We start from the raw sequence: 15,208 nt of genomic DNA on the forward strand, positions 1-15,208 counted from the left end.
TTATTAATAGTTTCCGTATAGAGACGGACCGAAAGGAGTTTTCTTTTTGGATATGAAAGAACCTAGTCTGCTGATATCAAGGATAGAAACATCCGGAAGTGACCGATTCATGATCGTGCGAGTGCGGAAGTTTTCAGGTTCACGCTTTAGACTGCGTTTGAAAATTTATAGTAGCTGAGACATTCACAGTTTAAAGATGCTACGTTTACTGAACTACCGGGGTTTTTTTCATGTAGGCGAAATCGCGGGCGTAAGTATGTGTGGATTATTGCAATTGCATGGTCGCGTTTGTGGCCAGGTTTGTGTTATCGCGTAGACCACGAGCGTTTGTACCTATATGAGTATAGATAGCGTATAGTAGAGATATACTAATAAAAGGAATCATAACATGCCGAATAAAGAAAAAAGGTTATTAAATTAATTTAATTATTAAATTAATTTAATTGGTATATGCACGATGACGAAGTCAACCGATAAATGGACACACAATGACTCCTTTTGTGAGCCCCGTCCACGATTACCACCAATAGAACAATATTTGCAAACACGGCACACAGCAAAAGTCAATCTACGTCGATCCGCCAGTCGGCCACGCCACCGCACATAGACCAGTGGTTTAGCGTTGGTATGCGCAGGTGCAGAGTATGAAGAAACATATAACATAAAAAAGGCGCATAAGACCTCTCGGTCTCCTCGATGCACCACTATCGAGGCGTAATGCAATACCCATCTTAAAGCAATTGTCTGTCAGAGGTTCTGTAGGACTGATGCACGCAATATGCTTGATGATGTTTGCAATACCGTCAAACCCCTAAACCTTGGGGAGGGGATTTGGCAATGATAAATGTCTTTGCAACTAAATGATAACGAAAAATCCCAAAGTGTTGTACAAAGTACAACAGCGCGAGTGCTCGAGGGTTAAGCCAAACCACGTTTGGTTTTCGTTAATTCTCATCAGCTTAATCAGAACTCCTTTTTTTCTGCGGGACAACACGCAGTGTTAGGGGGTTTGCTCAGAAACACAAATAATATTTTCGTCGTTTCTTCGATCCGGCCCTAGCTTAATCCTGTCACTAAGTTAGCGTCGGTTTCTGATGCGACGAAGTCGAAATGCAAATTCCATAACTAATTTGTTATAGATTCTGCGCCCCTCACGCGCAAATATGGCTTTAAAAAAAAATTCTTCCGTATGGACAAAAGGGTAGGTTTTAGCTAATTTTTTCTGCACTAAGAAGAAATATAGCATAGCGGAACTGTTTGTGTTGTTCAAGTTATCTTTGAACTGAGTAACCAACAACGTGTAGCAATGGGGTTCGATATTGTATTGCACAAGCATACGCTGTTTTGGGTGTGCTCCAGAACCGTAGCAATTCTGTTTTGCGTGAGGGGACAATTTTTTTTTATTAAACTTAACGTATATTGAAAGCAAGGGACTGGAAGAAAAATTATTTATAATATTTAGAGCCACAGTACTCAAGACGATTCTGACTCCTGCGGTAGAACACAAAGGGTTACGTCGTTAGCAAACTCTAAGCTTGCTCATATGACCTTTTCCACGCTGTTCTAAACTTTCTTCCTTCATCGTCTCGCTCGTTACTAGATAAATACAAGAAAGACCCACCCCTTGGTCGGCAGATACTACGTGGTTTGACGCTTAGACGCGAGGAGAAATGAGCAGGCGAAGAAATCGAGGAGAGTTCAGCTGTCTCCGTCGAAACCAGTGATGTACGCGAGGGTACGCAGTATATTAGAAATTGGGCGTTACGCGAACCCCGTTTATGGTCGGATTTCATCACCCGTGGTACCACAATTCTCATCCCCAAGGACAAACCAATTACCTGTCTAACAAGTCTGCACCAGATCATCCTCGATGCAGTCATTGTTGGAGAAGTAGTGTGTAACCAACGGGACCTTAGTATGGCCTATAACGATTACAAGAAGACATACAACTCCATACCGCACTCGCTTCTCATCAAGATATTAATGATTTATAAAGTTGATCCTGTAGTCTAAGGTTCCTACGGCAGGTGATGGAGAGAGTAATGACAAAACTGCTCAACTCAGAAGTGGAAAAGACGTGTTGCGGTCTAGAATGCTTTGCATCTTGAGGGGGACCTTCCAAGACGATTCTTTTATCCCGCTCAGTAGGACACCTCAATGACTATCACCGCATGACTATCAGATAAGGTATAGAGAAAGCTCACCGGAAGGGGCGTTCCATACTTTCTACGTGGACGATATCAAGATCTATGCTAACGCGACAGAATGATTGGGTGTAGTCATCAAACTAGCCGAAAGAATTAGTGGCGACATGGACAGGGAGTTTGGCCTAGAGAAATGCCGATCTGTTCAGCTATTATCACGGCGATTGGTCGAGACTGGAGATTGCGAGATCAACGAAGCTGAGATGATTCGGGACACGATTATATCGGATTCCTGCAGCTCTCCGGAATTTGCCACACCGACATCAAGCTTAAGCTCCGAAATAACGTTCTTGAGCCAAGTGAACTTTATCTTGAAGTCTTTACTGAACGCGGGGAATAAAGTCAGAACAATCAATACGTTTGCTGTCCCCGTGGATAACCTATAGTTTCGGCGTCATCAAATAGAGCTGGTCAGTTCAGCTCTGGAAAATCTCGAGAGAAAATTGAGGTAGGCGTTTAGAACCAGCGGGAAAGCGACATCCTCAGCCGACACTGGGAAGATTCACATTGCCACGGGATGAAGGAGGACAAGCAATAGTCGACATCCAGGCAATATGTGTAGCGCAGGTAGCGTAGCGGCTGCGACAATACAGCCGACATGGAGTATATCAAGCAGTTTGTGCTGCGGACCGCAAAAATGCAATTTGCAGACTACGGAGGATGATGATGGTCCCACCTCATACCCCCACAAAGGTGTGAGCTGAACGATTTATCTAAAAGATAATTAATATTTTGATCCATAACAAAACCAGTTAACAAAAAGAAACGGACTGGTTCAATTTGCAGACATAGCTTTCCTTCAAAAGAACGTAACCAGATACATTTCGAATATTCCGCCAACAACCAGGGTCCATCAAGAAAATTTCCATTCCGGGAAGATACTTGATAGAATCGGGAATTGAACCCAATAGCTTCCATTTCCGATAATTCTCTGTAAGACTCCTCCCGCCTGACCAAGACATCGGTACTACCACCTGCTAAGGTGAGCAGTGACGAGCCTAGTGGCAGTGCAGAGTCCGGTCGAGTTATATCATCCACATCAGACCCCTTTATTGAAAGTTTCCTACCATTAACCCAAGGCAATCAAGGGATACTCCTATCCGAGAACATCCTTGATTGATCAGGAATTGAACCCGATATCTAATAGTTATCAGAGGGAGTCATCAAGCCCCATACTCAACGAGCTAACTCCGTTATTACCACTATCGCAGCAATAACCGAACTTAACTCTATTGTCGAGCAAAGTCAACACAACTCCATCATCAAATCAGACCCTGATCACAACAAAAGTCTAAAAGCTTCGATTCAACCCGATGAGCTTTTAGTGCTGGTCACCATGTTCGATTTCAAGTTAGTCTCTATCTGCTTAGCGCGCGCGTGGCTCAGACTTTTGTAGACATCTCATTATTTTTTAATAGCTTTAATAAACAAGTAACAAAAATCCATCATCATCATAGCGAATATAATAACTTAGTGTGACTAAATGCAAATAATAGAAGAGAAAAAAAATACAATCTTCGTGGTATTACATAGTTATTCAAATAACTCCAAAATATAAAAATTCAAAAAATCTGTCTACAAAGCAGATTTTACGTGTGAAATACATAGTGTTTTGAACTCCGCTAATGTTGCTGCACGTTTAATATGCCTAGGCATCGAATTGAAAAAACTTATTCCTTTGTACAACAAGGAGTTCTGTGATCTACTAAATAAAAAGTTTGGTGTTCTTGGATCCGACGCGTTTCTAGTGTTGTACTTATGCACATCACTTCCTCTTTCAATTCGATCACACAAATATCGAGGCAGCATTCCATTAATCATTTTAAAAATGAACACCATTGTTAAGTAATAAATTCTTTGCTTCACAGAGAGCCATTGTAATGCGCTTAGCATGAAACTAGAGGAAGTGTATCTGTTACATTTTAAAATTAATCGCATGATTCTATTTTGCAATCGCTGTAACCTCAATATTTGTGTTTGATTGGCAAGAAACAAAATGGATGGGCAGAAGTCAATATGTGGTGAAACAATAGATTTATATAATAAAATTTTACTACTAATTGGTAAATCATTTTTCACACGACACAATATACCATATTTTTTAGCAATCTTTTTGATGACATTGTCGATGTGAGACTTAAAGGTTAACTTGTCATCAATGATTATTCCAAGGTATTTTAATTCACTAACGCGATCAATAGTCTCACCATTTATTTCAACGTTAACGTCAGGCCTAGTATTAGCCGAAGAGATGATCATATATTTAGTTTTAGCAACATTTAACTTTAATTGTTTAAATTTTAACCAACGAGCAAGGGAATGCAAATCTTCGTTCAAATGCGCCACGGCTTCATCTATATCCTTAGCTGCAATGAACAGAACAGTGTCGTCAGCAAACAAATTTAAGTCACAAAATCGTAAAACTCGCCTCATGTCATTTATATACATAATAAATAAAATAGGACCTAAGACACTACCTTGCGGCACTCCAAGAGGATTGCCGAGAGGACTAGATACAAAATCGTTGAAACTAGTTTTCTGAGTTCTATCACATAAATAGTTTTCAAACCACTTATGCGCTATCCCTCCGATACCAAATCGCTCTAAAGTTTTCATAAGTAATGATCTCGAAATTGTCTCAAAAGCGCGTTTCAGATCCAAAAATACAGCAAAAATAGTCTCTTTAACCTCGATTTTCTCTTTCCATTTTGCTAACACTAGATTCAAAGCGGTTTCGCAAGAGTGCCCCTCTCGGTATCCCGATTGCTCCGGAATTAGCAAATTATTATTATTCAAATAACTCATCAGCTGGCCCTTAACAACAAGTTCTAAAATTTTCTCTAATGTGTGCAACATGTTAATGGGGTACTCTTCGGCTTTATCCGTCCGTGTTAATGGGATACTCTTCGGCTTTATCCGTCCCAGTAACTTTGGGAATAGGAATCACAAGTGATTCCTTCCAAACTGTCGGCACGTGCCCCGTTTGTAGCGATTCATTTACAAGGTCCAGCAGATCGTGTCCGATGACATGAAAGCAATCCTGTATCACTTTTGCATTGACATTATCGATACCAGCCGATTTTCCCAAAGAAAAACAAATATCTTTCAATTGTTCAAAAGTGATTGGGTGAAATCCATCAAATCTACAGTTAATATTAATCGGCTGTGTTATTTCCGCAGGTTCACTGACCAGCTCAATACTTTGATTGATCAGTTGCACACTGTTAACGAAATAACTGTTCAATTTTTCAGCTATTATTTGCTCAGATTGTTCTTCTACCCCGTTAAAAGTTATGGACTGCGAGGAACTAGGTTTAGGTTTAATTAAATTCTTTAGGATTTTCCATAACTCTTTGCTGTTGTTTTGATGTTGATCGATCTTCCTTTGAATGTACTCACATTTGGTCTTTTTCAAAGCTCGTGAATAAATATTTCGCGCGTGTGTGTACCCATTCCAAAGACGTTCACTATTAGTTCTGCAAAATTTCTTGTACTTTTTATCCCTTTTACGTTTCAGGCGCAAAAGATCTAAAGAGTACCAGCTGTTCGAGTTATTTGAATTAATATACTTTTGAGAAACTAAACTATTTGTACACTCTTTTAACACATTAGTTAGAACAGCTGCCTTGTTATCCAAATTTCCATTCAATTCCGTAAAATCCAAGCTTCTCGAAACCAGTTGAGACATGGCTTGTTTCGAATATCTTTTCCAGCACTTAATTTTAACTTTATCCTCCTCACGGTTTGGTTCACTCTCCAGCAAAATTGAAATTGTCTCATGATCTGAAATTTTACAATCGGCCTCTACATACGAATGAACCCCATCAAAATTGGAATACACGTGATCTATCAATGTTCTACTGTGTCTGGAAATTCTTGAAAACTCACTAACCGTTTGCTTGAAATTGAAAAACTCAGCCAACTGCTTCAACTGATTCGAATTTTGATCGTTGAGCCAATCAATATTGAAATCGCCCGAAATTACATTAAGTTTGCTTAAATCAACGAAATTCTCCCACCAGTTTTCTAAAATTTCTAAAAATCGTCGAACGCTAGAACTAGGAGAATGGTATACTACTGCAAAGTTTCCCATCTGCATGCCTCTTTCAACTGATATACCCAAGAACCAATTATTATCAACTGCTTCGTTTAACCGAACGTTGAATTTAATCGATTCTTTGGCATAAATAGCAACTCCACCGGTATGTCTGGAATGAGATAGGCAAAAAGCAACTTTATAACCCGGAATGCTATACTGATCAAATGCATCAGCATTAACAATATGTGTTTCTGATAGAAAAACCAACAATGGACGTTTGTTTTCTACAAGATGTCGCATTGCAACAAAGTTTGTAGACAACCCAGCTATATTTAAACATAATATTTCAGACAGCCTCCCGTTTGTTAGTTGCTATTCACTCAACAAAACGTTGCTTTTTTCGATTCTAGCAGTCTCCGATATACTGAACACTGCTTACTAAATGCCGCATGGTTTACGTCCAAATTCATTTTGCGTTCACTATTCTTTTTTATACAATTTACACATTTAAAATCAGTTGACGAGCATTCAGATGTTCTATGTGCTCCATTACATCTGGAGCATGTTTCTTTATTAACGCATCCCGTACTCTTATGACCAAATTCTCCACAGTTGAAGCAGCGCAGCACGTTAAGGGCCTCTAAAACAGAACACCTATCCCAACCAATGTTCACCGTACGGGCTGACATCAGGCCGCTATAAGTGTTCTTATCAACTTCAATTATAACATTGTATTTGTTATACTTGAAGCGTGGATTTTCAATATTGGCAATAACTTTAACATAATCGACCGGAATGCCCTCATTCTGATTCTTTAATAAGTCAACGAAAACTTCCTCAGAGTATCGATCACTCATCCCCATTATTTTCAACTTCGGTTTACCGGGTATCGGTATAACAGCATTATACTTTTCACCCAGATTGCTTACAATGTTTTCTTTCACCGATTCAATATTATCCCGAGTTGCACACTCCACAATAATCGAGCCATCTTTACCGTTTTTAAAGTTGCTAATTTTGTGCACCTTTGGATCTAATTTATTTTTTAATTCATTCCTCGATTGCAACGGCTCGACTGGTTTAATCACAATGACCGGGCGAGCCTTACGTTTCGTTTGACTTCTAGTTCTAATTTTATTCGTCCCAGTAGCTCCCGACAAAACATTCGCGTAAGTAATTCTACTATTTTTATCAAAAACCTCGTCATTATTTCCATCATCGTCTATTTCAATTAACATCGGTTCATCTTCTTTATTCGTCAAAATTTTTCGTTTTCTACTGGGATTCCCGTCAGATTCAGAATGAACCTTCCTATTACTAAAATTCCTCTTTCTGTTCATTCCAACTAATTCAATTTCACGCTTAACATTTTCATTTAAACAACTTTTCAAATCTTCCAACTTTTTGGCAACACTGTTTTCCAAGCTAGCCAATTTACTCTCGAGAGAGTTGTTGAAAGACCTGATCAGTTTTTCTATTCCGTTTTCTACTGCGATGTTTATCTGTGCATCGATGTTTTTTCGGGCATCAGTGAGAGACTCAAAAATGGAAGCGAATTGTTCCATCTTCTTACTCAACTCAATGGATATCGAATTAACATCCCGCACACCAGAAGACTGATCTGATAAACACTTCGCACACTTGTAGCAAAGACTTGCATTATCTGCCACCCAATTTACCATGGCCTTTGTTAGCCCGGAACATTTTTGATGATATTTATCACCACAAAAAAGACATACAACCAGGCCTTCGGCGAGACTGACCGTGCTCGTACACTTTGCACACAGGCCGCTCATTATAGGCAAATTAAACTACAGCTGGAGAAGCGGGACAATACCAAAGAACAATATAACACTGCGTCTTCCACTGCGGGCAAGCTTATAAAGCCAGCCGCAGCGAAATGAAATCTGAAAATCACAGAACAATAATAGTCTGTATGACTACACACTATACTTATCTGAGTGATATTTCGATTAGCAATAGGCGCCCACAAAGTTTTCAACGAAAGATTTAACCGATTGATGTTTACGCACTCTTTCACACAAGTTACCATATTCACTTTCACAAAAGCAATGGAGGAGAAGATTGCAGAGTGGAAGTAGATCGGTGTGCACGGTGCTCATCTACACGAGTTGGAATAGCCGTACATCGAAAAGACTACAACTATTTTTATTAACAACTTGTGTTCCCATTCGGACCTTCGTTATGCAATTTGCGATATTATGACAGATCGTTTCATGAAGCGCGGTCATTTGCGGCGATGAAATTTCGGTTCGATACTAATTAACCCTCAAAAAGGCAACCGGGTCCCAGAGGCCCGGCACGTTACAATTTTTTCGTTACAAAAAAATGTGTATACAGTATAAGCTTGGGCATGGAAATTTTGATAAGTAGCTTTGAAATCTATAACAAAAATAAAGAATTGTGAAATTTTGATCGATGGATATGTTTGAATTTTTTACATGCACAAAAAGGCAAGCCGGGCCTGGCAGGCCCGGTGTGCATGCAACATTTACTAGGAATACCACGGGTTTTATACATTAATATTTATCTGAAAAAAACATTTTGATGAGTTCATCTTTATATTAGCAGGAATTTTTTTCATGTTTTGATGGATTTTATCTTTTTACCTTTTCTTATAAGAAAAAAATCTTGAAAGTTTGAGCGAATTCTATACATTTCTTTTATAAGAAATGTAAAAATAGCATACGATAATGACGTGTGTCATATTTTTTGGGTAAATACTTTTATGTCACCCACTGTGGTCTACTTGACAATTATTTGGATACAACATAACCTAACTCTGTCGTTATTGTTTATTTTTGTTGTCTATTCTTTGTGTTATATTTGTCGTAATTATTCAAATTGTAGGATCTAAAAGCAACAAAAAATTGAAATGGCTATAAAACGATATGCCCATGTTTTCAATCGTCTCAAAGAATCTTTAATAATGGAAGAAATTCGAGCAAATTCAACAGCAGACGATGCCGAAGCTGATATGCTAAGCGAGGAAGAAGATGCGAATGATATTGCTTCCGACAATGAATCTGATGCATACTGGGAAGAAGAATCTAAATATGTACTCCGGTTATGCATCAGAAGAAATTAATAGCAACCCAGAAACATTTATTGGTCGTGTTCAAGCGAAATGGAGCTCAGAACCAATCGACAGTCAGTGTGATCTTCCGAGTACTCACCTTTGGAAAAAAATTTGACCTTTTTACATCCATCGCCTTATACGCTGAAATCGGGATTTGCTGCGTGTTTATTTATTTATTTATTTATTTATCACGCACATCAACAGGCCGTACTCGGCCCCAATGATGGAAACTTAAACTAATTACATCTAAAAAACTGCAGGAATCGATTTCTCAATGATATTCGAGACAAATGAAAGTCGAACAAGTGCGACACACGATTGAAGAGGCGTTGTAGTCCCGTGATAGCGGCATTAGCTGTTTGAATAGTTCGTCGAAACGGCACTCTCAGAAGAACGTTTCCGCGTAACGTTCTGGACCTTGCTTGGATGTTAACTCGCTCTAGTAAATCTGGAGAATCGATGCGTCCTGACAGAAGATCAGAGATGAATAAGGCTCTTGCAGTTTCTCTACGACGCTGGAGAGTATCGAGCTGGATGAGTTGACACCGACTCTCGTAGCTTGGTAGACGAACAGGATCGCGCCAAGGCAGGCGTCGAAGAGCATACCGTATAAATTTTCGTTTAACGCCTTCAATTCGATCGCTGCTGTTCATGTAATTCGGGTTCCAGACCGCCGAACAATACTCCAGCGTAGAGCGCACTAAAGAGCAGTATAGGCTTTTGAGACAGTAAATGTCTGTAAAGGATTTAGCCGTACGGAAAATGAAGCCCAGGCTTCGCGATGCTTTACCAACAACATACGAAATGTGATTCTTAAATGTAAGTTTCGAATCTAACAGCACTCCAAGATCCTTAACGCAGCTCACCCGGGAAACAAGAGCTCCAGACAAGTTATATTCAAACTCAATGGGATCTTTTTTTCTGGTGAACGATATCACAGAACATTTCGCCGGATTCAGAATCATTCGGTTGTTTTCACACCATCTGCTGAAAGTGTCGAATTGCTGCTGCAAATATTGTGCGTCCGATCGGCTCCTAATTCTGTTGAAAATTTTTAGATCATCTGCATACGACAACCGTGGTCCTTTCAGCTGATAGTTTACATCGTTGAAATAGAGAGTGAATATTAATGGTCCGAGATGACTTCCTTGCGGAATACCAGTCGTTGCGGAGAACAGTTTGGAGCATGCATCACCTATGTTCACACTGAGTTGACGGCCAACGAGATAGGATTGAAACCATCGCAGGAGTGATCCACTGAAGCCAAGTTTTTCCAATTTAGCGACTGCGATATCGTGATTGATTTTGTCGAAAGCTGCAGATAAGTCAGTATATATAACATCAGTTTGTTGATTCGCATCAAACCCTTCGGACACAAAAGAGGTTAGAGATAGTAGATTCGTCGACGTAGATCGATTCGGCATGAATCCGTGTTGGTCTTTAGAAATATATTCGTTACAGTGAAAAAACACTGACTCCACCACGACTAACTCAAAGAGCTTGGAAATGGCACAGAGCGCAGATATTCCTCGATAATTGTCAATGTTTCTCTTATCACCTTTTTTGTGGACAGGAAAGATGAAAGCTGCTTTCCACAATTGAGGAAAAATCGCGGTTGTCAGTGACATTTTGAATAGTTGACAGAGAGGTTCCACCAAACCAGATATACACTTTTTCAAAAACACAGCAGGGACACCATCTGGCCCAGGAGATGACGATGCTTTAAGCTTGGATGCTGCTGATACAATATCCGAGTGCTCCACATGAATCTCACTCACTGACCGTTCGAGTTGGGCCACGCCGCTAGCTGCAACGTCAATCTGCTGCGAGGACAGAGTCTCACTGACGAACACACTCGCAAATTTAGAGGCGAACAATTTGCATATGGCTTGTGAATCATGCCCAACTTCACCATTCAAGAACATTGTAGAAGGTAAGCCGGTTTCTTTCCGCTGCTCATTGACGTATCTCCAAAACGATTTAGGATCCGACTTAAGCTTACGTTGCATTTTTCGTTGGTAGTTTGAAAAACAAAAACTGTTCAGTTTTTTAAAATCGTTATTGAGCCTTACATAATAAGCTCTAAGTGACAAGGTACGGCGTTTGGTAAACTTTCGTAATGCTGCTCTTTTCGCAGTTTTTAGCTGACGTAGCTCGGCTGTCTGCCAGGGGGATTGATCACTTCGTTGATTACACTTTGGAACATGACTGTCGATAAGGTAGCTCATTATATGGCAGAACGTTTCAGCGGCGGAGTTCACATCATCCTTGCTTAGCACAGAATCCCAGTTAATACTTTGTAAAATATTCAAAATGCTGCTATAGTCGGCCCGCTTATAATTGTAACACACGGTGGGCGCGTGGCTCGAAAACTTCATAGGCGGTACGTCCTGGAGTGTAAGATGTAGAGGCGGATGGTGGCGAACATACTTTACTAGCGGGGTGAGGGCGGTGGAAATATACGGCGATTGATCTCTGGCATTGACGAAGCATAGATCTAAAATCCGGTCGTTCTCGTTCGTGGTGCTGTTGATCTGCTGAAGTGTAGCCGTGCTATAGCCATCCAGAAGAGTGATGCTGCCAGGATGAAAAACAGATTCGTCTGGGTCGGGTTGTAGAAATCCGTTATGAACGGAACGCCACTTTATTGTAGAAAGGTTGAAATCGCCGATAATCATGATTTCGTCAGTGAGTTGCGCCATCGCGGAAACAGAAGTGAATGATTCAGAATGAGAATCAACTAGTGCAGAGTCGCGAATTTTATCGGGAGGGAAATAAACCACACATATATATAATGTTCGATTTCCCAATTTTATCGCTGCCCATACTTGTTCGATGCTGCTCCAAGCGTCATTTGTTATATGTTGAACTTTTAATCCACGACGCACAGCGAGCAAAACACCGCCACCGGAGGATTTGTTGCTGTTGAGAGGGCTACGATCACATCTGAGAACCTCGTAGTCAGAGCAAATCACCTGGCTGGATAGAGTCTGCTCATTTAGCCATGTTTCTGTCAATGCGATGATGTCGTAACAGCAGTCCGAGGTAGCTAGACGATAGGTATTTGCACAGGAATTCATGCCTCCCACATTTTGATAGTATAAGTGGATGGGCGACGATTTTAGGCACGGAAGGCTGACCGGCACTCCTCGATTCATTCGTCTGGAATGTACACCGGGGCGATTGGAATGACTGCTAACAGCGGAAGGAGCGGGTGAACTGCATGAATTGGTAACACTCGTGATGGAAGTTGGAGTGCTCCTCAGGAGGTTTCCAGCTGACGGCTGACAGCGATGACTCATTAATTGACAGTCGGAAGCATTCGAGCTAGAACAAACAGTTCCATCAGGAAAAACGGTTGATTCATCAACATAATTTTGAAAATATTTGCCAAAGAGGGCAATTTGGAAGTCCCCCTCTCCATTCCCAGACACAAGGCCGGGACGACTGAAGATACTGCTGACTGCAAGGGGCACGACTGTGCTGGGAGGATTGGGGGATTCCATATTGCTTTCTACGGTGCGTCCCGGTTGCCGTTGATCAACAGGCGAATTGTCGGTGCGTGGTCTAAAATAACTGCTATTTGCGATGGATTTATCCCAGTCGAGGTGTTTTCCGAAACCCAAGCTTCCCGTCATTATTACGTTCTTGCCGAAAGTCGATGAACTCGCGGAAATACATCCCATCCGGCCAGGTATCGGCATTGAGAGCCATTTCACGAAGTTGAGGGTCAACACCAATTTTGAAAGAAATGAAATTAAGCCCGCTCAAATTTGCGTCTTTTTTCACTAACTTCTTCACTTCGACCGGATCGTCCGTTGAGAGGCACTCCTTAACCATAGCACCAACCTCAGCTTCGGAAACGGTGGTAGCAATTCGTGACAAGTAAATCCAGCATTTACTAGTAGCGGGTTGAACAGTGATTGTGGGTACCTTTGCTACATCACCCTTTTTCTTGCCACACGTTAGACTAGGGACATCGGATTTAGAGGGAAATTTATCATCCTCCGTCTCGCGAGCACGTTTGGCTCCAGCTCTATTTGGAACGGGCCATGATATGGGAGTTGCAGGCAATGTCGTTGCGGATTCCACTGATTTTCTGGTTTTCTTCATTTCAGCCTTTAATGCTTCAAGCGCTGTTTTATGTGTGTCGGTCAGCAAACGGAACGCTTCGCTCAATGCTGTAAAAGCTGCATTCACTGCGGAGGATTTCATCAAATCCACACAGCTGTCGCAAAGCCAGAATATATTCGCTGAGTCGTTAATCATGTCCAATTTTGGACGAGTGAGCGTTGAACACGATAGATGCATAATTCTGTCGCAAAATCCTTGGCATTTCAGCTGATTCAAAGTGTTTACCGGCTCGGAGCACTGCAGGCAGATCGAATCCATTGCGAATCGCCTACAGGTAGGCAACAGTAGCTACTTCGCGAGTAAGCTTTCCCGATATGCATCCACGGTTTCACCACAAGGATTCTATCACTACCGACGACACTTTGGGAGAACAAAATGTTTATCAATTGTCACCGCACGACCAAGAATCAAAAATTATCAGTTTAGGCGAGGGCACAAACTCTATTCTAATTGAGAAATCACTTAATATACACAAAAAAACGATCCAAAATACGAGAACGAAAATAAACAAACTGATTCACAACAGTGTTACCAGAACTGTGTTCGTGCTCATCATCCTGTAATTCCGGAACCGGAAGTTGGATCAATTAGAAATTCAACAGCAACCAATGGGAATGCTGTACGTTTCATTTGAAACCAAGTTTGTAAAAATCGGTAAAGAATTCGCTGAGAAATAGGTATGACATTATCTTAGGAACTTGGTAAGTTCCCCCGGGGCATCAAGAACCGCCGTAGCTGGCCAATGTGGTTGAAGTGCCTTCGGTGGGTCATTAATGATCTAGACATGCAAAGCCAAGTAATGTTGCACATATTTTAATATATATATTGCATCATTTGGACATCATGGTGGTATCAGTTTCTATGGAAATTTGCTGTGTGATTGTACTCTTCAACACGTAACTCCAGAACCGAAAATCGGATCAATAAAAAAAAATCAATAGCAACCGATGGGAAGGCTGCACCTTTCATTTGAGACTAAATTTGTACAAATCGGTCCAGCCACCTCAGAGAAAAATCGGTGAGATTGTTTGCCACATACATACATCCATATATACATACATACACACACATACAGACATTTTACGATCTCGACGAACTGAGTCGAATGGTATAAGAGATTTGGCCCTGCGGGTCTCTGTTAAAAAGTCGAAATTTCGACCGATTGCATAACCTTTCTATATGAGAACGGCAAAAAGGAGCTTGAATTTAGACGGGCCTGAGAGGCCCGGCTTGCCCTTTAATGTTAGGATTTTAGCTTGCCTTCACAAGGGTTAACACAGTATAAACTATACAAATAAATCTCTTGCTTTTTATTTGATTATTCTTTTATTTCTTTTAACGCAAAACGCGTGAAGGAGCAAAGCCCCCCTTGTGATTTACGTTCCTATCAGCAATTAAATTTCCGCCAGAACATGCTCCTAAAAAGCATTTTATTTTTACTTCGCTGCGAAATTTGCAAGCGATCATCCTCGCTCCATATAGTTAAAAATTTGGCACCTTTTATAATTGGTCTATAAAAACCGCACTTTACGAGTGAGAGGATTATGCCACTACTTGGGTAAGCGACAGTATAGAATTATAGATAACTCTTCCGGTGCAGAGACACTTTTGGAAATTCGGATGCACCCAGCTAGAACGGAACTGGTTTGATTTCGCAGACTTGCTACCAAAGGGTACACTTAGTGCTGGCACATGTGATAACCCGAGTAAAAAACGAGATTTTTTTGTTTA

At 40.8% G+C, this 15,208-nt stretch overlaps 1 protein-coding gene across 1 annotated transcript; it reads right to left on the reverse strand.

The window, feature by feature from the left end:
- Nucleotides 1–12,937: 12,937 nt before the first annotated feature.
- On the reverse strand, nt 12,938–13,735 carry LOC131694582 (uncharacterized). The gene has a single exon (XM_058983057.1). It carries the CDS (start codon nt 13,733–13,735, stop codon nt 12,938–12,940), a length of 798 nt encoding a protein of 265 aa, XP_058839040.1.
- Between the last annotated feature and the right edge of the window lie 1,473 nt (nt 13,736–15,208).

This window comes from Topomyia yanbarensis, unplaced genomic scaffold (assembly GCF_030247195.1).
Source record: "Topomyia yanbarensis strain Yona2022 unplaced genomic scaffold, ASM3024719v1 HiC_scaffold_10, whole genome shotgun sequence".
In the NCBI taxonomy this organism is placed as follows: Eukaryota; Metazoa; Arthropoda; class Insecta; order Diptera; family Culicidae; genus Topomyia; species Topomyia yanbarensis.